This window comes from Vipera berus (assembly GCF_964194415.1).
Source record: "Vipera berus genome assembly, chromosome: 11".
Lineage (NCBI taxonomy): Eukaryota > Metazoa > Chordata > Lepidosauria > Squamata > Viperidae > Vipera > Vipera berus.
The window spans coordinates 21,994,888-22,018,726 of record NC_138214.1 but is presented as its reverse complement, the minus strand read 5'-3'; the positions used below and the strand labels follow the sequence as shown (position 1 = coordinate 22,018,726).

Sequence of the window (23,839 nt, the reverse complement as noted above, 5' to 3'; positions counted from 1 at the left end):
CGGTCGAGCTCCGGATGGCGCCCGACCTTCGCTCCTTCCGACGCGATCTGAAGACTCACTTATTCGAACAAGCCGGCCTGGCCTGATGGGGGATGGGTTGGGTTTTTACTGTTGTTTTTTAATATATCTATTTATTGTTTTAGCATGGGCATTGTATTTAATTCTTTTTTAACTTTTGTATTTTTGTATTTTTATATGTTTGCCCTGTTCACCACCCTGAGTCCTTCGGGAGAAGGGCGGTATATAAATAAAATTATTATTAAATTATTATTATTATTCAATTTAAATAATAACCAGCTTCATCCAATATGTAAGCAGTGTGTGTGTGTGTGTGTGTTTGTGTGTGTGTGTGCATAATTTCAGACTCTGGCTTTCTTGCTCTTATGCCACTTTCTCACTTGAGATATGTATTTCAAATCAAATTCAAATAAAAGTCCTACACAATTCATTTGAGCCCCTTTCCAGATGGAAACACGTGACTCTGGCAGCGTCATGGACACATCCAAAATCCAAGATCTCAACAGCCCCTTCAATCTTCTATATGGTATTAGAAGTCTATGCCCAGTTCTAAGATGCATTCTCTCTCTCCTTTCCTCAAAGTCTTTAACTGAAATGTTGGTGAATCCGGAATAGGACATGGAGACCAAATTCAATATCTGAAGGTCTTTTCCAGGGGAATGGTTGAGGAGCCCCCCCTTTGGGGGCATTTTCTCAGCCATTTTGGTAACCACTACCAAACCACTAACCATCCCACACTTGCTAATAAAGATATTGGCCTTCCTCCATTAAATGTTTCTTACATACAGGTAGTCCTCGTCTTGCAACAGCTCATTTAATGACTGTTCAAAGTTACAACAGCAGTGGAAAAAGTGACTCCAAAGAGTTTTGTGGTGAGGGGACCCTTTGCCCTGGGATGGGGGCCCTGAGAGGGGTCAGGGAGGGAAGGGAAGGGACATCCTCAGGACTGGGCTCCTGGGCAGAGATGGAGGCAGGAGGAGCTTCTCTCTTGGCCCAAATGCTCCCTTTGGCCCAGAGGTTGAGCAGAGGCTGAACCTTCTCCAATCCCTCAGCATCCCTTCCTGCTGAAGCTCCCCTGGCCTCCTTGTCTTCCCCGGAGGTTGTCTGCCTTCCGTAGGAGCCTTTTGGGGAGCACCTTCGTCCTCTGCCAGAGACCTTTAATTCACACTGACAAATATAAGCCGCCATTTGCCTAAGATCCTGAAAAACATCACTAGGCCAAAAAGTGCTAGAGATAAAAAATAATTTCTTAAAAATTATCTTAATGTTGAAGTAGAGGACAAAGCAAGGCCTCTTCACCCAAGCAGATTCACTGGTGGGAGCTGAGCCAAGAGATGGGGATGGAGCACCATCCACAAACAAAACCGTTCCCAGAGGCAGTGAGTTTTGATTAAGCGGCTGGCTGAATGGAGCTTCCACGTGAAGAGGCAGTCTACATCCAAAGGGTTCCTGCTCCTTGGCAACTCAATGGAAAAAGAGGAAGATAGAAGATCAGGTCAAAGGACTCCATTAACAGAATCTTGCAAGCCTGGAAATTTAAAATTCCTACCGCCCCTTTGAATTCCTTGGCCAATTAAGGCAGCTGCTTCCTCCATTTCTTCTCACACACACACGGAAGGAGTTCTCTACTACACAGCGCGTGAACAGCTGCCTGCCCTCTTTCAGCAGGCAACTCTTTGGCTTCCTGCAGGTAAGAGAACAGCTGTCCAGATGGGCTGAAGGAGGCTTTCATCTTTCCAAGCTCTATTCAGCCCACCCAGTGAAGGAGTTCTCTTCACACGAAGCAAAACAACTTCTTTCAGCAGGCAGCTCTTTTGCTTCATCTGCTTAATGACCGCAATGACGTATGACAAGAATTCTGGGGTCAATATTGGTTGTTAAGCAAGGATTACCTGGTGAAACCTGGGCTTCCCAAATGATGCTGTGTGTCTCTTTTCTCAGTATGTAATGGTGAGAATGTGAGAATGACCTTGAGGGACCACAGGAAGAGAAGCCCCACTTCCATTGGCTGTAGGAGAGGAAATAGCCCCAATTTAGGGGGAGAAAAACTACAATTGAATCTGCAGATGATCTGGGGGAACAAAAGGAAGAGATGCTGCCCAGAAAATGATGACAAAAAAGAGGCAGGAGCCTCCGAGGGTAACTTAATGGTCAGTGTGAGAAACATAGGAAGCCCCCTGACTGAGCAAGTGTTTAGAAGTGGGGGTGGGAAATTTGTACCTTCAGACTTGTAAAATTCTGTTAATGTAGGCTTATAAGAAGGTTGAATTAGCTCACTGAGTTGTAATCTATTGGGACTTTACTTGAACTGTTTCCGTGTCTGTTTGAATGCTGCTTAAGGTTGCTCAGTTGGTGTGTTTTGTGTAACAGTCACAGACTTGCTGTCTCCAAGAAGATCATTGGATGATTTGGGGTGGGAATGGGTTCCTTTAAACCTATTGGCCAACCATATAGGTAGCTGCTCAGAAGCCTCTGATTCAGTTCTGTTCCTGTTTGCCTCAATAAGCAATGTTCCTGTTTGCAACCTCTCGTCTCGCTTACTGCCTCCAAAGAACTCAATACACAACACTGGCAACGAGGGTGGGATCCTGCTTCTTTGGAAGAGCTGAAAGTCACTAGGGGGTGAGGCCAGCAAAGCACCTGGCAGGGACCGTATTCCTCCCCCTTGGTCGGCCTAGCAAGCCACACTAGCGACCACACCACCCTGCGGACCAGTCCCAGGGCCTAAAAGAAGAAGCAGGATGAGGCAATGAGAGGCACGAGCCATGAAGACTTCCCTACAATGGCGAAAGTCAGAAAGCTTGAGGAATGTGATGTTACTCACCCAAAGAGATGGTCATCCTACATCTCAAGAGTAGAAAACTACCTCCGCACCAACCAAATCGCTGAAGATGGCCCGAAGGCCGCAACACTCCTTTGTGTCTGCAGGTCTGCAACATTTGACATTGCGGAGAACTTAGTCACACCGGCGCAGCTGGAATCTGTTACTTACATGGACCTGAAAAAACGGCTCGGCGACCATTTCCAGCCCAAGCTGTCAGTGATTGTGTGGAGGCACGCCTTCGAACAACGAGTTCAACAATCCGGAGAGATGGCCATGGAATTCAACGCGGCATTGAGACAAGCTTCGCGCCTGTGCCAATTTTCAGACTTGGAAGAAAGACTTCAAGATCGACTCATCTGTGGAATAAGGAGCAGAGAGCTGCAACAGAAACTTTTTGCAAAAGAGACTCTCTCGCTCCAGGAAGCCTTAAAAGAAGTCATGGCGGATGAAGCTCTCGGCAGAGCCATGAAGGCCTTGCAGCCCACCAGAGGCACTCCTCACAAGGAAGCTGTCCACCACGAGGATGCCAAACTTCCAGAGGACACCGACTTCGACCATGAAGTTGACAAGATCCAACAGCACCATGACAAGGAACTGAAGCCGCCTTACAAGGCAGTTCCTTTCCCTCAGTGTTTGGGCTATGGCAGCCGCCACCAACGACCAGACTGCTGGTTCTGGAAAGCCACGTGTTGGGCCTGCGGGAAAACCAGCCACATTACATCAGTCTGTAGTGGTCACCAGAAGGACCGCCAATCGGACGATCCAATCAGGAGAGGTACCGGGGCCCCGGGGGCGCATAGAGTAGGGTTTTGCTCCAGCCGTCAGAGTGTTTTCCGTATGGGAGCTCACTGCCCCCTTAAGCCCAAACTTCAGCTTCAAGTCGAGTTGCAAGGTGTTTCTTGCAGGATGGAACTGGACACTGGTTCAGCTATATCCATCATTTCCCTGGAGACTTTCTGGTTTGTGTGCAACTGCAGCAAGAGGTGGGCCAAGCTTAGGCCATCCGACATCATCCTGACTGACTTCCAGAATTCCTGAGTAGCCGTCAAAGGCAAGGCCACAATGGCCGTCAAGTTCAAGGGGTTTTCAGGGGCCCTAGATGTGATTGTGGTGGAGGGCTAGAGAACAAGTTTAAAAGGGCTTGATTGGTTTGATGCTCTGGGCATTTAAGTAACTGGGATCCACCGGACACAAGTGGCAAACTTGACGTCAGTATGAGGAGTTCACAGATGTTTTTGACACAAGACTGGGAGAGTACAAGGGCTCTCTGATAGCCTTTAAACTTGATCTTGCCGTAATGCCTGTTAGGATCAAACCCCGTAGAGTGCCATTTGCACTAAAACACAAAATCGATGCAGAGCTGGACAAGCTAATCAGTCGGGGTACTACAGCCCTTAGATGGGGTTGAATGGGAAACCCCAATTGTCATGCCACTTAAGGCCAATGGGAAGGTCAGAATTTGCGCTGATTACAAGTGCACCATAAATAGGGCACTTAAGCAGCACACGTACCCGGTACCAGTCGTTAGTCACATCTTGGCATCGCTGCAAGGGGGTACTGTGTTTGCTAAGTTAGATTTGGCACAGGCCTATCAGCAGTTACCTGTGGATGAGGCCACAGCGGCTGCACAAACAATTGTGACACACTGGGGGGCTTTTAAAGTCAAACACCTTCAATTCGGGGTTAGCGTAGCCCTAGGATTTTTCCAAGGAGTTATGGAGCGTACGCTCAAGGGCATTCCAGGGGTTTGCCCCTACTTCGACGATGTGCTCATCGCCGGTGAGTCCACTGAGGTGCTTGCAAGGCGGCTCAAAGCCATCCTTCAATGGTTCTGCAAAGCGGTACTTAAATTAAAAAGAAACAAATGTAACATTGGGGTCCCTTCCACTGAGTTCTTAGGATTCCGTATTGATGCTGAAGGCATCCACCCTGCCGAGTCCAAGCTGAAGGCCATTCAGCTGACACCAGGCCCCAGGTCCAAGGGAGAACTTCAAGCATTCCTGGGTCTCCTTAATTTTTACCATGCATTCCTTCCTAACAAGGCCGCAGTGGCAGAGCCGTTACACTGGCTCTTAGACAAAAAGGTTCATGAAAACAGCTTTAAGGCAGTAAAATCACTACTCTCCTCCAATTCAGTGCTTACGCACTTTAATGAAACATTGCCTGTATGCATTGCGTGTGATGCATCCCCTTATGGGGTGGGGGCTGTTCTAAGCCATTTGTCAAGTAATGGGACTCAAGTCCCCATTGCCTATTATTCAAGGACATTGTCCTCAGCTGAGCGCAATTACACACAGATTGACAAAGAGGCCTTGGCCATTGTGGCCAGGGTGAAGAAATTCCATGATTACTTGTATGGCAGGGAATTCATAGTCTTCACTGACAACAAGCCACTGTTGGGGTTATTTGCTACAGATAGGCAGATGCCTCAAATATTGTCCCCTAGAATGTTAAGATGGTCTATTTTTATGTCAGCCTACAGCTACAGGATGGTTCACAAACCCGGCAAAGACGTGGGCCACGCAGACGGCCTTAGCAGGTTGCCATTGCCACAGGTAGAGCCAGATCCGGCTCCAGCAACTCGTATTTTGTCAGTTCAAGATTTGCCTGAATTTCCCCTCTATGCTGGGGATGTGGCTGCAGAAACTGCTGCAGACAAGGTTTTAAGTAGAGTCTTGTCATGGATCCACACAGGGTGGCTTGAAAGTAGCCCTGGACCAGAGTTCCAGAGCTACTTCACACGTAGACATGAGCTTTCAGCTCACAAAGGGTGCATCTTATGGGGGAACAGGTTATTGTCCCCAGTTCATTAAGACAGCGTGTGCTTGAGTCTCTGCATGAGGGCCATCTGGGCATAGTCCGGATGAAGGCATTGGCACAAAGCTACCTATGGTGGCCAGGGTTAGATAAGGCTATCGAGGCCCAAGTACACAGGTGTTACATGTGTCAACAGTCCAGACCAGAAATGCCACATGCTTCTGTCGACAGATGGGAGGAAACTCACAAACCGTGGTCAAGGATTCAGATTGAGTTCACTTGGCCCTTTCAGGGACAGCTATTTTTGATAGTGGTCAACAGCCACTCTAAATGGTTGGAAGTAATTCCTATTGCAACTATGACTACTGCTAGGACCATCCAGGTGCTTAGAAAGCTTTTTGCCACATACGGGCTACTGGACATTGTAGTCTCAGACAACGGAGCCCAGTTCACAGTGGCAGAGTTTCAGGCCTTCTTGAGGACTAACCTCATAAGGCAGGGGTGTCAAACTCAATTTCATTGAGGGACACATCAGCATTGTGGTTGCCCTCAAGGGGCCGGGTGGGTATGGCCAGAGTGGGCGTGGCCTACTGGGTGGGCGTGGCTAGAGTGCGTATGGCCTACTGGGTGGGCGTGGCCAGCTCTACATCGTTTGCATCAAGGGTGCCTATGGGGGCCTGGGCAGGAGTGGGACAGATCTGAGGGTCTCTGGCAGGAGGAGGGTCTCTGGGCCAGGGCCAAGGCAGTGGGGGCCGTTCCCTCACTGTTTCCAGGATGGCTTCACGGGCCACATGAAACCACGTTGCGGGCCGGATCCGGCCCCCGGGCCTTGTGTTTGACATGTCTGTCATAAGGCATGCAACATCGGCTCCCTTTCACCCCTCCACTAACAGGCAGGTTGAACGAATGGTGCGCATGACAAAGGAGTCACTCAAGCCCATTGTGACCAGAGATTGGCACCATAGGCTGGCTGATTTCTTGCTTTGCCAGCACACTATGCCTTGAGGTGTTCTGTTCCAGCCTACTACCGGCCCTGCAGAAAAGCCAGGGACAACCCCTTTACAAAAGGCAACAGGCTGGAAGTACGCCCGCCAAATTTATTTACACAAAACAGATCCAAAACAGAGCAAACTAAGCAAAACAAAATACGAACCACAAAAACAGAAGCTGCTCAAACGGTTGCCTTCAGCAACCAGCCCTCCCACACATTTCCCTTTTAAACAGTTCAAGGCATGGCTTCTCTATGCCTCCTTCCGAGGTGTCCCATTGCCTTCCTCTGTTTACTCCTGATTGACTGCCTCCTGCGTCGAGCGTCCTTGAACAGGGCCAGCTGTGGGTCATCTTCATCCACACTGTCAGGCTCACACAGCTGGGTCTGAGTAGTAACCAGATGGGAGGGGCCTGGCTGAGAACTCTGCGAAGCCTCAGAACTGTCCTCTGCAGGCTCTCCAAACCCCTCCTCCTCCTCTGAATCGTCCGACCCAACTGCCGAACCCACAGGCTGACCCTGAATCACAACAAGAGGCTCCAAGGGGGTTGCAAGTGGGTGATGGGGTGTGGCCTGGAACTATGGCCATGGGAATTTGTGGATGCCGGATAACATTGTCACAATTTCAGGACCTCTTTCCTACAAGGTGGCTCTGGATGGGGGGTGAGTCGTTCACCACCATATTGCTCAACTGCGGAAGTGTTTTGCAGAAAGGCCACTAAGTGAAGACCTCATGGCCTCAGGTCTGCAAATAGAGCCAGAAACCGGCAGCCAAGCAGGGCAGTTCACACACTCTGAAGACTCATGTGAACTTTGTGAGCCCTGGTCTACCCAGCCCGGCAGGCAAGCTGGTAGACCGGGGGTTGCCTGGGTCCCCCAGACGGTCTGCAAGGTCATGCAGACTACCACCATATTTACAAGACTTTATTCTTAAATAAAATTAATAATGTGAGGATAATGGGGGGAGGGGTGTAATGTATTGAGACTTTACTTGAACTGTTTCATGTGTCTGTTTGAATACTGCTTAAGGTTGCTCAATTGGTGTGTCTGTGTAACGGTCACAGACTTGCTGTCTCCAAGAAGATCATTGGATGATTTGGGGTGGGAATGGGTTCCTTTAAACATATTGGCCACCACCTAGTGGTCAACCATATAAGTAGCTGCGCAGAAGTCTCTGATTCAGTTCTGTTCCTGTTTGTCTCAATAAAGCAATGTTCCTGTTTGCAACCTCTCATCTTGCTTACTGCCTCCAAAGAACTTACTACACAATATGAGTCATGCTTCCTGTCTGGTTTAGCTGGGAGGCCTGACACAATGTCTGATGCTGAGGGGGCCTGGATGGGATATGTGTATATATATGTCGTCAGAGTGAAATGTTGGAGGTTTGAAAGCTTGCTTATAAGATCGGCTGTTTTTGTGCTCTGCTCATTGAACATGTTACTGGTCAACCTGCCCTGGTTGGTCGTATTACTTCTAGTTGTCTCGCATCCTTCCGTATATTCATGGGTTCGGGAATCATCGCTTCTCTCATAGTCACTCTCCTTGCCTGCTTTGTTTGTGTCTGAATACATGTTGCTATAAGCCAGTACATGTAATACATGAGCAAGCAAATGATCAAACAAAAAAATACATTGATAGCTTGTGAAATTTGAACAATACAAAACATTGATAATATTTTCCTAGCTGAGACTGCATCTTTCTTAAAACTTGCAAGTGTATTCAAGAAATTTTACAATATGCTCCTTATGGTGTAGTTGCTGAAAATGCAAGTTATCACATGCAAAAGAAATGGCCTTGGCTAAATGGAAAAACATGCTTTCTTAAAATTAAAAAAGAGGCCCAGACTGCCATGTTAAAAGTAGTAATATCAATTTTTAAAATGCTAATAATGAAACCTAACATTTGAGGCAACATTTCCCCAATAGCCTGATGTTTGCGGCAATGCTAAGGCCCACACAATGCTAGCAGTAACACTAAGGCCCGTGCAATGGTCACGGTGATGCTAGTGTGAATGGGGGGGGTGAGCGCACACACACACACATCCAAGCATTGGCCAGCCACTCACATGGCCAACAGGCCACAGCCCAGTAGTGGGCTGGGGTCCTCAGGTTGGGGACCCCTGGCGTATAAAACTATATGGGATTGGGTATTTGTGGAGCAGATCTTAAAAACTTGTTGCACATTGGGTGGCTGGAATTAAAAGCAAGCCAATGTAATAATAATGCCAAATAATAAATGTTTATTTAAAACATTTCTCTGTCTGAACTAATGGTTTTATGTGTGTTATATGACAGCTAGCACTAGAGTTAATTGACATCAACTTAGTTGACCTTCCCCAGCAGTCTCTGGAGAAAAGAGGCCGTGTTGAAGGACAGCAGAAGTCAATTCCCTTTCTGTTGAACTATCTTCTTTCTGCATCTCTTTCTGGACATATCTAGATAGGAAGGACCACAACCACTACACAGTAGAGTCCCTGGAGTGTGTCTGTGATTGTTCACTAACATGCTTTTCTCCAATCTCTCCTCTTCACATGGAGCCCAGATGAAGTTCAGGGTCCCAAGAGGAGAAGTTGCTTCTCATTGCAATTATGACCATTTGGACCTTTGAGATCTCTCTGTCTTTGATAGAGACATCAGATTGAAGCCATATGCAAAGGATCTTGTAGCAGAAAAGGATAAATTCATTAGGTGAAGATCTGTGGGGACAAAGACAGGCAGGGTCTGTGCTCTTGAGTGTACCCTTCTCTCCTTTCCAGGTGAAGCTGAATGGAAAGCCATTGGCATTTTCATCCTGCGAGACTGATTTGAGATCTTCTAAATCTTGTTGTTTGTATTTAGAAATGGGAAGGGGATTAGTTCACCCTATAAAGTATGAACCTCGACTTCTGCTTCTTCTTCTGTTTCTGATGCTGCTGGTGCCCAATCTAGTCTCTGGGAAGCTTAGCATGAAATGCCTGCTGAGTTTGGAGCAGCAGGACAGAAACAATCCATGGAGCTATTACAGCCCAGGAGACCACCTCATTGGTATTGTCACCACTGCAACGGAAATACCACATCGAGTGTTTCCTTTCAACGGTGCTCCTTCTAGTCAGTCTGATTCGTAAGTCATTCACAGCAAAGGAGTTGCATTTCCTCCATTTTCACTTCTAACACTCCGTTTCTACTTTTTTTCATTTATTTATTTATTGCAGGACATATCTAATTTTCTGAATGATTTTTATTTCCATGACTTCCCTTTTTTGTCTTATTTTATGGAAGAGACTCAGATCCAAAAATGAAGCTGAAAAAACCGTGAAAGAACTCCAGATTATATTCGTTTCCCAGTCCAATCATGAGTTCATCACTTGAATACTGACTTTTGTTTAAAGTAGTGATTGAAACAATTGCAGTTGCCTCGGCCTAGCCCATTTCCATATTTGCATGACTGATCATTAGTTTTGGATCAATGTTGGCTTATGGTTCAGTAGACTTGTGGAGACAGACAGGATTTTATCTGAAATACTGATAGTCCTTCATTCACAACCACAACTGAGCCCACAATTTCTGTTGCTAAGAAAGACAATTTTTAAGTGAGTTGTATCCATGTTATGACCATTCTTGCCATGTTGTTAAGTGAATTACTGCAGTTGTTAGTTTAGTAACAGGAATAGAACAGAACAGAACAGAACAGAACAGAACAGAACAGAACAGAATAGAATAGAATAGAATAGAATAGAAATGAGATCTTGGAGGTCTTCTAGTCCAGCCCCCTGCTCAAGCAGGATAACCTATACCATCTCACACAAGTGACTGTCTAGCTAGCCTCTTCTTAAAAACCTCCAGTGATGGAGCACCCACGATTTCTGGTGGCAAGCTGTTCCACTGGTTAATTGTCCTCACTGTCAGGAAGTTTCTCCTTAATTCCAGGTTGCTTCTCTCCTTGATCAGCTTCCAACCATTGTTTCTCATCCTTCCATCTGGTGCTTTGGTGGACAACCTGACCCCCTCTGCCTTGTGGCAGCCCCTCGGATACTGGAATACTGCTATCAGATCTCCCCTATTCTTTTCTTTAGACTAGCCAAACCCAAGTCCTGCAGCTGTTCTTCGTATGTTTTAGTCTCCAGGATATTGATCATCTTAGTTGCTCTTCTCAGAATTTTTTCTAAACTCTCAACATCTTTTTTGTGATATGGTGACCAAAATTGGCTGCAGTATTCCAGCTGTGGACTTACTAGGGCTTTATAAAGCAACAGTAATACTTCGCGTGATCTTGATTCTATGCCTCTGTTTATACAACCCATTGCATTAGCTTTTTAGCTGCTGCTGCTGCACACTGCTGGCTCATGGTTAAATGATCGTCCACTAGGATTCCAAGGTCTCTCTCACAGTTACTGTTTTTAATCAAGGTGTCACCCAATCTGTATTTATACTTTGATTTTTCCTGCCTAAATGTAAAACTTTGCTTTTCTCCACATTGAAACTCATTTTGTTGGATAGGGCCCATTGTTCAAGTTTGTCAAGATCTTTTTGGATCCTGAGTTTGTCTTCTGGGGTGTTGGCTACTCCTGCCAGTTTAATGTCATCTGCAAATTTGATGAGTTCCCCTTCAATTCCCTCATCTAAATCATTAATAAAGATATTGAAGATTACTGGGCCTAAGATGGAACCTTGTGGTACCCCACTGCTTACTTCTCTGCATGTGAATGTAGTGCCGTTAAGGACTACTCACTGAGTACAGTTTGCCAGCCAGCTACAGATCCATCTGGTGGTGATATTCTCTGGTTTCACCTTTTTCTAGCTTACCAAGGAGTAGGTTGTGGTCTAATTTATCAAATGCCTTACTGAAATCTAAGTATACTACGTCCATAGCATTTTGCTGGTCTACTAATTTAGTCACTTTATTAAAGAATGAACTAAGATTGGTTTGGCATGATCTGTTTTTAACAAACCGGTTTGTTAAAGGATTAGTATCTCAATCTGGCTTCCCCATTGACTTTGCTTGTCGGTAGTTCACAAAATGTGATCACATGGCCCCGGCATCTGAGTTACTTGCCAAGCATCTGAATTTTGAAAATAACATGAACATTTTTTTACAATAGGATTTCTTATGGTTTTTCAAAAACTCTACGATTAATTTTTGCCATTCAAGTGGTCAACAAGAATTCCCAGCTCCTGCACAATCTCACACTGGGATACAACATTCATGACAACTATTTGAGCACTTTACGCACTTCAGATGCCTTGCTGGACATGCTCTCCACTGGAGAAGCCAATGTTCCAAACTACAGCTGTGGAAGGAAGGAGACCCTTTTGGCTCTTCTTGATGGAGCTAGAAGGGACATCTCCATCCAGATGTCAACCTTAGCAGATACCTACAAAGTCCCACAGGTTTGTGTGTGTGTTTCTGTATCTGGTAAAGTGAATGAGGTGATGGCGGGTGAGCAATAAATGCAATCATATCTTCTCCATGGAATTCAAGAGCTGCTTTTCTCCATATTAGTGAACATGTCAGCTACTGTATGTTTTAGCTGACTGTTCACATTCAAGTCTGCCATAAAAGATCTGAAGATCAATAAGGTCCCTGTAGAGGACTTTCTACTGACTATTCAACTATTCAAAAATATCCCTAACTGTAGAACCCTCTAATGGCATGTGCATTTTCACATAGAAATAATAACTGTTTTATCCAGTTTGGATTGAAGTTGAAATAGTAATGTCTAGGTATATATTAAAAATTGAATAAAAAGACTGTAGCAATAACAGGCCAGTTAATCTAGTAGATGTTGGGGCTAAAATTAATGCCATGTTGTTCTTAAGGAAACTTGAGGTTGGGTAGAAGAAAAGTGCATTCCTAACAGAAAAGGAATTTTGAATTAAAGGTGATATAAATTTGCATAATAAATAATTGTTGTTGTTGTTAGTTGCGAAGTCGTGTCCGACCCATCGCGACCCTATGGACAATGTTCCTCCAGGCCTTCCTGTCCTCTACCATCTTCTGGAGTCCATCTAAGCTCACGCCTACTGCTTCAATGACTCCATCCAGCCACCTCATTCTCTGTCTTCCCCTTCTTCTATTGCCCTCAACCTTTCCCAGCATTAGGCTCTTCTCCAGTGAGTCCTTCCTTCTCATTAGGTGGCCAAAGTATTTGAGTTTTAGCTTCAGGATCTGGCCTTCTAAAGAGCAGTCAGGGTTGATCTCCTCTAGGACTGACCGGTTTGATCGCCTTGCAGTCCAAGGAACTCGCAGGAGTCTTCTCCAGCACCATAGTTCAAAGGCTTCAATTCTTTGGCGCTCAGCCTTTCTTATGGTCCAGCTTTCACTGCCATATATTGCAACTGGGAAGACCATAGCCTTGACTATACACACTTTTGTTGACAGGGTGATGTCTCTGCTTTTTAGTGTGCTGTCTAGATTTGTCATGGCTTTCCTCCCGAGGAGCAAGCGTCTTTTAATTTCTTGGCTACAGTCCCCATCTGCAGTGATCTTGGAGCCCAGGAAAATAAAATCTGTCACTACCTCCATTTCTTCCCCATCTATTTGCCAGGAATTGAGAGGGCCAGATGCCATGATCTTGGTTTTCTTAATGTTTAGTTTCAACCCAAGTTTTGCACTCTCCTTCTTCACCCACAACAAGAGGCTCTTTAGTTCTTCTTCACTTTCTGCCATTAGAGTGGTATCATCTGCATATCTTAGGTTGTTGATGTTTCTTCCGGCAATCTTAATTCCAACTTTTGATTCATCTAGCCCTGCCTTTCTCATGATGTGCTCTGCATATAAGTTAAATAGGCAAGATGACAGTATGCAGCCTTGCCGGACTCCTTTCCCAATTTTGAACCAATCAGTGGTTCCGTGTCCAGTTCTCACTATTGCTTCTTGGCCCGCATATAGATTTCTCAAGAGACAAATAAGATGGTCTGGTATGCCCATCTCTTTAAGGACTTGCCAGAGTTTGTTATGATCCACATAATCAAAGGCTTTAGCATAGTCAATGAAGCAGAAGTAGATGTTTTTCTGGAACTCTCTAGCTTTCTCCATGATCCAGCGTATGTTAGCAATTTGATCTCTAGTTCCTCTGCCTCTTCGAAATCCTGCCTGTACTTCTGGTAGTTCTCGATCCACATACTGCTGGAGTCTAGCTTGTAGAATTTTAAGCATAACTTTACTAGCGTGAGAAATGAGTGCAATGGTGCGATAGTTTGAACATTCTTTGGCACTGCCTTTCTTTGGAATTGGAATGTAAACTGATCTTTTCCAATCCTGTGGCCACTGTTGAGTTTTCCAAATTTGCTGGCAAATTGAGTGTAGCACTTTTACTGCATCGTCTTTTAAGATTTTGAATAGCTCAGCTGGAATACTGTCACCTCCACTAGCTTTGTTGTTGCTCAGCTTTTCTAAGGCCCACTTCACTTCACATTCTAGGATGTCTGGCTCGAGGTCAGTGACCACCTCATTGTGATTATCAGGGACGTTAAGCTCATTCTTGTATAGTTCTTCTGTGTAATTTTGCCACCTCTTCTTAATCTCTTCTGCCTCTGTTAGGTCCCTGCCATTTTGGTCCTTTATCATGCCCATTTTTGCATGAAACGTTCCTTTCATCTCTCCAATTTTCTTGAAAAGATCTCTGGTCCTCCCTATTCTATTGTTTTCTTCTATTTCTTTGCATTGTTCATTTAAGAAGGCATTTTGCAAAGCTTCCTCAGACAGCCATTTTGTTTTCTTGCATTTCTTTTTCTTTGGGATGGTTTTGGTTGCTACCTGTTGTACAATGTTGCGAACCTCTGTCCATAGTTCTTCAGGCACTCTGTCTATCAGATCTAATTCCTTAAATCTATTTGTCACCTCTACTGTATATTCAACAGGGATATGATTTAATTCATACCTGACTGGCCTAGCGCTTTTCCCTACTTTCTTTAATTTAAGCCTAAACTTTGCAACAAGAAGCTCATGGTCTGAGCCACAGTCAGCTCCTGGTCTTGTTTTTACTGACTGTATAGAGCTTCTCCATCTTTCGCTGCAGAGCATATAGTCAATCTGATTTCTGTGTTGACCATCTGGTGATGTCCATGTGTAAAGCCGTCTCCTGGGTTGTTGGAAAAGAGTGTTTGCTATGACCATAGTATTCTCTTGACAAAATTCTATCAGCCTGTGCCCTGCTTCATTTTGTACTCCAAGGCCAAACTTGCCTGTTATTCCAGTTATCTTTTGGCTTCCTACTTTAGCATTCCAATCCCCCATGATGATAAGGACATCATTTCTGGGTGTTAGTTCTATAAGGTGCTGTAGGGCTTCATAGAACCGGTCAATTTCATCCTCTTCAGCACCGGTGGTTGGGGCATAGACTTGGACTACTGTGATATTGAATGGTTTGCCTTGGATTCGAACTGAGATCATTCTGTCATTTTGAGGATTGTATCCCAGTATTGCTTTTCCTATTTTTTTTATTGACTATGAAGGCTACTCCATTTCTTCTGATGGATTCTTGCCCGCAGTAGTATACCTGATGGTCATCTGAATTAAATTCACCCATTCCTGTCCATTTTAGTTCGCTGATACCTAAGATGTCAATGTTTAGTCTTGTCATCTCTTGTTTGACCACGTCCAGCTTGCCTTGATTCATGGATCTTACATTCCAGGTTCCTATGAGAAAAAATCTTTACAGCATCGGACTTTCCTTTCACCACCAGACATATCCACAGCTGAGCGTCCTTTCGGCTTTGGCCCAGTCGCTTCATTCTTTCTGGCGCTACTAGTACTAGCCCTCTGCTCTTCCCCAGTAGCATATTGGACGCCTTCTGACCTGAGGGGCTCATCTTCCAGCGTCATATCGTTTTGCCTTTTGTTACTGTCCATAGGGTTTTCATGGCAAAGATACTGGAGTGGGTTGCCATTTCCTTCTCCAGTAATAAATAATACATAAATTAATAATCCAATATTGAAAACAGATTTTTCTTGAAATACCTAATAATAGACTAAGTCAGGTAAACCACAGTTTGCTGGCTTTATAGATGTTAATACAGCATTTAACACAATAAAGGGAGAAATATTATGGAGTAAATTGATTGTCCTTAAAATGGACCTCAGACTGTGGACCCTGATCAAATCCCTTTCTACAAGGACTTCTTTGAGAGAGAGGTTTGTCCTCATTAGAAGAAGAATTGATACTTACCAAGGGGGAAGGGAAGGGTGCATATTTGAACCCTTGTTATTCAGCCTAAATATTAATGTCTTACTATGGCTAATGAAGGATCTTGAAATACGCATGTCTAAGGTGCTAAATACATACCAGAACACCCTGATTTACTCATAATGCAATATTATTATCATACTCATAAATTGGATGGTGTAGGATGTTAAGAAAACTGCTGCCATAATTCTCTGGTTATTAAGGAATCAAAATCAAAAGTATGATATTTGGAAAATGACATTATAGCTATAGATGCATATTTGATAGTAACAGTTTTCCTTACCTAAGGTTAATTTTCTCTGAAACTAGATATTGCTCCCCTCAAAGGAGGCACTTAGAGAAAAGACTCGATTGAATCCACTGCTTAAAGTTAAAAGAAAATTCATAGCTATCCAGTTTTCTTCCCATTTATTGAAGTATATAATGCCAAAGTTATAACAAGCCCTTATAAGAAATGAACTGAAGTTTGGGGCTTAATATATATCGCTACTAGAACAAATTCAATCACAGCATCTGAGGAGTATCTTGTGGGTGTATAAAAGAACTTCAGCAGCTGCCCTCAGAACTTAAATGGGAATTTACACAATTTCTTCTTTGTATAAAGTCAGGGTATATAATTGTTGTATAAAATTAAACACATGAAACTGTCAGACTTCCCATATTGTGTCTGTTAGAACAGACAAAAGTTCAATTAGGCACTTCTTGGATTATACAACAATTATACAAATTATATTAGGAGCTGTGGTCTTCCTGTACAAATGGAGAAGTAGCCAAAATGATTGCTGCACAAAGAATCTGAAGCAAAGATATAGAAGCAGAGAAAGATGTAGCAAAACTTAAAAACTACAAATAATGGGACCCTTTATGGAAACACAACACTTCGGTTGACATTTGCACATGTGAATCTAACTGTAGTAAATTATAGGGTGAAACAAGTATGATTTGCATTTTTTTATTTTTTGCTTAATGTTTCTTGTATTCAGTTTTTATATAGTCTTGTCAATATTCTCTTTAATATTTTAAACAATGTCTAATCAACAAACTATTCTAGAATGTTCATCAAAACAGGATTGAATTTGTTAATATCTAGTATTTTGGACTTGATCTGACCCCAGATATAACACAGCATTCTTCATTGCTTTTTCAGATCAGAGATAGAATTGCTTCAGAGGCTCTGAGTGATAAAAGTCAATTCCCTTTTTTCCACCGGATCCTCCCCAAAGAAGAAATCAACTACCCAGCAATTGTCCAACTGCTCCTCCATTTCAGATGGACCTTGATTGGTCTCTTTGCTTCCGACACAGACAATGGAGAGAATTTCATGAGGACTTTTACTCCTATGCTTGTTAGGAATGAAATTTGTGTTGTTATATCACAACAATTCTCAATGGTTGGACGTACGGTACTCTTCAGGGGTGCCATTTCTAAGTGGAGACAAGTCAATGTCTTTGTTCACTTCATAGAAAATGTTCCCATTTTGGACAGAGTTCTTCCTTTCCATGTAATACTTGAAGATATGCCTGGACCCATTGAAGGGAAAGTCTGGATCCTTCCAAATTTTATAATGTATTCAATAAAAAGGAATAGACTTCTCAAATATGTCCATAGTATTTGGAACTTTGGTTATCTGTCAAAAGAAAGGCCAAATGATGATGGTTTTGAACCCTATTTCTTTGCAGCTCCCCAGTTTCAAGATCATTATTTTCACTGTTCTTTTTCAAAGCATATATTTTCTGTCAAAAGCCAGAAAACGTGCACCCAGAAAGCACCACTGGAGACTCAAGAGAAAAGGAACAGGATCAAGATCAAAAATCATCATTTTGACCACAGTTTCTTTGAGACTCTGGCGCAGGCATTGAATGCTGCCTATTCCTCCAGATCGAGGAAGAGAAGAAAGGAGGATGAAAAAACATTGGGGATTCCAAGGCTGCAGCCATGGCAGGTATGGGGTCCTGTTATGGATCCATTAATCTCCTTTGGATTAGGGGATCCATCTCAACCTATTTATGCTATGAAAGGCCAACAGATTTGGCCAAACTAATTGCTCAGCGACTAATGTTCCAAAGAGTAGATAGCATGACAGGTAAATTTTGAAATTAAACATTGCTAATTTAAAAAGGCTGCATGCATTTTTAAATAAATTCCTGTATGTATGGGTTTGTGATTAGCCCTGTGGAATTTTTACCTTTATAAATTTGAAGGGGACTCTGACCATCAAACCCAACCCCTGCTCTCTGCAAGAATCCCAGTTTTTTTGTTTGATGGCTGCTCAATTTTTGCATTAAGATATTCAGATTTAAGTGAAGGGGAAACTGAACTTTCATTCAGTGGCTCAGCTCTTAAACTGCTCCTCCTTTTAGGGTATTTTTCCTCTCATTCATGCAGAGTCTCCTCTCATGTAATTGAATTTATTTTTCCACATCTGATTCTCTGGAATAATAGTAAGCAGATCTTAAGGTTCTGTCTAACATCTTTCATTTATTGGAAGAGTGCTGTATCCTCACTTCTCCAACTAAGAAATTGTGTTGGCGAAATTCTCCCATAGTCGTCGTCTTGTTGTCTTTAAGACTCATATTCAGTTTGCAATCAAATATGATTTTGATATTTTTTTCATATTTTTTTTATTTGCAAATAAAGGTAGCAGACCTATCCAATACAGCATCCTCCTCTTTTTTCCCCCACAACAACAAACCTGTTGGGCTGAGACTGATTGGCCCAAGGTCACCCAGCTGGCTTCCATGGCTAAAGAGGATGAACTCACAGTCTCCTGGTCCCACACCATATTCGCAGATACCTTGTTATTTCCTCAATAGATTGTATGAATGCTGGCGATATAACTTGATTTCAGCAAATTATTAACAATACCTCCTGATAATTAGGTTAATTAATTAACAGTCTCTTGCTTTCTAGCCTGGTGCTAGACTAAACTGGCTCTCGGGTATACTTACATACTTACAAGCTTGGTATCATCCTTCTTCCAATACATCATTAATTTATTTTAATTTATTTTAATTTATTTTATTTATATGAGATACTACAGTTTATCAAATCCCAAAAATGGGATATTTTTCTGCAGCTTTTTACTCAGAGACATGTTTCTATGAGGAAATCATAAATATTTTTCTGGAAACTTGGTACTCTTTAAATCAGATAAAGTTAGCTTTGCCTGAGGGTTATAAATCTTCCATCAAATCTTGCATCACCAAGATTTATCAATTCTTCTGTATTAATGACAAAGAGAAAAATTGTTATTTATAACTACTCTGTTAAGAAAAAATAAAAGGATTAAAAATTATTTCAGTATTATTTTTGACAGTTTTTAATTGTCATACAAGCCACCTTGCATTTAACCAGGTTTCTAATCACATCACAAGATTGTTTGTTAGTTTGATTTCTTTACTGAAATGAAGTTATATCACCAGCATCTGTTTAGGAAATGTGATGATATGTGAGAACACCTTTTGGGATGGGGAGAAGAGATGCTGCCAGGAAAGGATCAAATAAGAGGGGGAAGCCTACAGGGGCATAACGGCAAAGAAAGAAACTCAGAAGAGCCCAACGTTTCAGGCTGAAAAAGGAGTTGGTGGGAGATATGTATTTTCAGACTTACAAAATTCTGATAATGTATTAAAATAAAGTAGAAATAGCTCAGCTGGGTATGTTTCCTAACTGGTCTTTCATGGACATTAGCTGGACCGCTTTCTTCTTGACAAATCCATGCTTTTTGGTAATCAACCTGTTGTTTTCAAGTTTATAAATAATCTTTTTTTCCTGTTGTTCAGTCTATTTGTTACCTGCTCTAGAATGTTCCCTACAATTGACCAAGTGTGTCAATTATACTTTCTCAATGTATATTTTGTCAATATATAATTGATAAATATTTCTGAACCTTTTTCATTCAATAGTGGTAACATCCGTTCTCCCAATTAAGCATATTTGCAAGTTAGATAACTATAGAAGAAAGGTTCAAATGTAGGATAAAGCATATTTATATTTCACATATTACAATTCCTTAAAATTTCTGAATGTTTCAATTCTAGTTTCATCCATTTTTGGAGAAGAATACGTTTTGCAATATTTCCCAGATGAAACTATACTTGGACCAAAATGGAGATTTAGCAGCAGATCTGGGCATCAAAATCTTGTTGGTTCTCCTCAAGGAGGATCCCAGGATTGAGTTCCTGGGCACTTTTGAAAGACAGAGACTTAGTATCATCCAAGATGTTCATTCACAGCTAAAGTTGCTCAACAAGGTGGGAGGAAATGGTGTGTTTTCTCTGTTTTCCAAACTCTGAGATCCCATTTCAAGTGGGCTAAGCCTAGTCCCCAAGGTGGTTGACCTTCAGCGAGATTTGAATGTGGGGAGTAGCTACCTTAGTTTCTTAGACTGATTTGGAAGCTTCAGTACTATTCCATTCTGTGGATTATCTACAATTTATTATCATCATCAAACTGGTGGGATACCCACAAGAGCTGGGAAATGTGTAACTAATAGCTTCAGATTGAAGAGCCATGGTGGCGCAGTGGTTAGAATGCAGTACTACAGGCTACTCCTGCTGACTGCCAGCTGCCAGTTTGGCAGTTTGAGTCTCACCAGTCAAGGTTGACTCAGCCTTCCATCCTTCCAAGGTCGGTAAAATGAGGTGCAATATGCTGACTCTGTAAACCACTTAAAGAGAGCTATAAAGCATTATAAGTCTTAGTACTATTGCTATTGCTATTCAGATTTGTTTTTTGTATGCAAATAGCAATACAGAATGCAGAATAAGAGAGTTGGAAGGGACCTAGATGGTCTTCCAGTTCAACCCCCTGCTCAAGCAGGAGACCCTATAGCATTTCTGACAAATAGCTGTCCAGTCTCTTCTTAAAATTCTCCAATGATGGAGCACCCACAACTTCTGAAGGCAGGCCATTTCACTGGTTAATTGTTCTCACAGTTAAGAAATTCTCCTTAGTTCCATGTTGCTTCTGTCCTTGATTAGTTTCCATTCATAGTTTCTTGTCTTGTCTTCTGGTGTTTTGGAAAATGGGTTGACCTCTTCTTTGTGGCAGCCCCTCAAATATTGGAACATTGCTATCATGTCACCCCTAGTCCTTCCTTTCACTAAACTAGACATACCCATTTCCCACAACCATTCTTCATATGCTTTAGCCTTCAGGCGCCTAATCATCTTAGTTCTTCTCTGCACTGTTTTAGAGTCTCAGCATCTTTATTATAATGTGATGACCAAAACTGGATGCAGTATTCCACGTGTGATTTTACCAAGGCATTATAAATACCTAGCTTGGTCTTAAAAATATCCCTTTCTGACACAGGTTTCATTCTCATGTCCCAATGATTGCAGCAAAAGATGCTTTACTTACTCTGTTTGAGGGGCATATTCTCATGACCTCACCTCCATCTCATCTCACTCCAGTTCTAGAAACTAGGTGGTCAGTTTTAGTCTCATTTCTCCAGTATGGCAGACACACTAATTAAACATATAGATATGTAAATCAACAAAGAACATTTCCTTTAAAGTTGACAGCCTTAATTTCTAAGGTACTGGGATACAATTTTGGAACAGACTGGTTGTCACTGAATGTTTAAATCTTTTCTCAATTCCATCCCTTCAGTCTTGGAAAAGTCTTTTATTGCCATGTTAGATGCCAAAAGCAAAAGGGATGAAAAAATGAAGAATCTACTCATACCTCTGTTTGGAATGAGTCAGAGACTTCATGTTTACCTAAGTGAAGCCCAGAGACTACTTGATTAATGTCCAGGTTTACCTCCATTTTCCATGGATGGTGAGTCCTAACACATTTTCTTTGGCATTCCTTGTTTTTCTGCTTAGTCCCTGCCTCAGTCCAAATGTGTGGAAAATTGTCATCCTGGATTTTTCAAGAGGGTTCAAGAAGGACAGCCAGTTTGCTGCTATGACTGTGTTCCTTGTCCAGAGGGGACCATCTCCACTCAGGAAGGTGGGTCACATTAAAGACAATGGAAGGCCTTGTGGAGGTGGATCCATCCAGAGCATTTTCATTACAGTGCAAATTAAAAGACAGATTGAAGTTTTCTGATTTTCTTATTTTCAACCTGCATGATTTCTTATCTAAGGGGAATAGGAAAAAAGCACCAAAGAAGGGGCTGGGAAGAAATAGGAGGGTGTGGCAAATTGGGTAAGCTTTACTAATAGCAGAAAAATCTCTTTGGCATTTTAATTTGGATGTTTACCTTTTTAGGAACATTTGAGTTCTTTTAGACTTGAGGAATTGTTATAGGTTCACCCCCTAGAAGGATTATTGTGATGTACTCTATATAAGCTTCCCATTGGGGAAAATTGATTCATAATGATTGCAGCAAAAGATGCTTTACTTACTCTGTTTGAGGGGCATATTCTCATGACCTCACCTCCATCTCATCTCACTCCAGTTCTAGAAACTAGGTGGTCAGTTTTAGTCTCATTTCTCCAGTATGGCAGACACACTAATTAAACATATAGATATGTAAATCAACAAAGAACATTTCCTTTAAAGTTGACAGCCTTAATTTCTAAGGTACTGGGATACAATTTTGGAACAGACTGGTTGTCACTGAATGTGTGGATAGTTATGGATGCACTCATTATACGAATATTACTATTGGTCCTAGCAGGGCTTTTTTTGTCATAGAACACTCAGAATGGAGTTCCGGCACCTTTTTTGGATGGAACCTTGTAGGGTAGGCAAGGCAGGTTGTATGACATGTGTGAGTTCCGGCACCTTTTTCTTTTACAAAAAAAAGCACTGGGTCTTAGTAAATATTCCAGATTATTTGTAGTTCCAGTTTTCTCTGCCCAACAACTAGATTTTATAAAATCCTCTGTATTCAGTGTATTAAGAAGTGCCATCTAGAAGGACCTATGAAGTGTGCCTAGAAAAAAAAAACTGTTTCATATTTACCTCTAATAATTAGGTTATTATGATGATTCTGCACATTATATAGGAAATCATTCAGGCCTAGGATTTCCTCCAGTTTCATCAACCTTAGCTTTACATTGTTTATAAAATGATTTTCTACTATCTTCTTCTTGTGGAGATGTTAAGAAATATATATTGGAAAATGCTTCTAGTATCAGCTGTTGTCCCAAAACTGTGTTTCTTGTAAGACAAAGGGATATAATGTTAAATATATAAATATTGATTTTTGGCTTTTTCAGATACGGAAAAATGCACCAAGTGTCTGGATGATAAATATCCAAATGAGGACAGAGTCCAATGTATCCCCAAAGTTGTAACCTTCCTCTCTTATGAAGAATATCTGGGCATCATCATGGTGTCTTTTGCCCTATTCTTATTCCTAACCACAGGCCTTGTCTTAATCATCTTCATTAAATACCGAGAAACTCCCCTTGTCAAAGCCAACAACAGGGACCTCTCCTACATCCTCCTGGTCTCCCTCTTGCTTTGCTTCTTGTCTTCTTTTCTCTTTATTGGTCAACCAAGGAAAGCCACCTGCCTTCTCAGACAAATGGTTTTCAGCATCATCTTCTCAGTTGCCATTTCTTCTCTCTTGGCCAAAACCATCACAGTAGTGCTGGCTTTCCTGGCCACAAAACCAGGAAACCGAGTGAAGAAATGGTTGGGGAAGACTTTGGCCAATTCCATCATCCTTTCTTGTTCTGCTGTTCAAATTATCATCTGCTTCATTTGGCTGGGAGTTTCTCCCCCTTTCCCTCACTCTGACCTCCACTCCCAGCCTGGAGAAATCATCCTGCAATGCAAAGAAGGGACCGTTATCATGTTCTACACCACCCTCAGCTACATGGGCTTCCTGGCTGCCATCTGCTTCACGGTGGCTTTCCTGGCCAGGAATCTGCCCGGGGCCTTCAATGAAGCCACGCTGATCACCTTCAGCATGCTCGTCTTCTGCAGTGTCTGGGTGACTTTTGTGCCTACATACCTAAGCACCAAAGGGAAATACATGGTGGCTGTGCAGGTCTTCTCCATCCTGGCCTCCAGTACTGGTCTGGTGGGCTGCATCTTCATCCCTAAGTGCTACATTATCATTCTGAGGCCAGACCTGAACACAAAGGAACAGCTTATGACCAGAAGAAATGTAGAAATATGA

At 42.6% G+C, this 23,839-nt stretch overlaps 1 protein-coding gene across 1 annotated transcript; it reads left to right on the top strand.

Moving 5' to 3' along the window:
* Positions 1 to 3,280: 3,280 nt before the first annotated feature.
* Positions 3,281 to 23,839, top strand: LOC308673065 (vomeronasal type-2 receptor 26-like; the record flags this gene model as incomplete). Its single annotated transcript, XM_081336445.1, has 7 exons — positions 3,281 to 3,403; positions 9,343 to 9,686; positions 11,665 to 11,953; positions 16,898 to 17,692; positions 19,791 to 20,003; positions 21,585 to 21,711; positions 22,929 to 23,839. 7 exons carry the CDS (start codon positions 3,281 to 3,283, stop codon positions 23,837 to 23,839), a joined length of 2,802 nt encoding a protein of 933 aa, XP_081192571.1.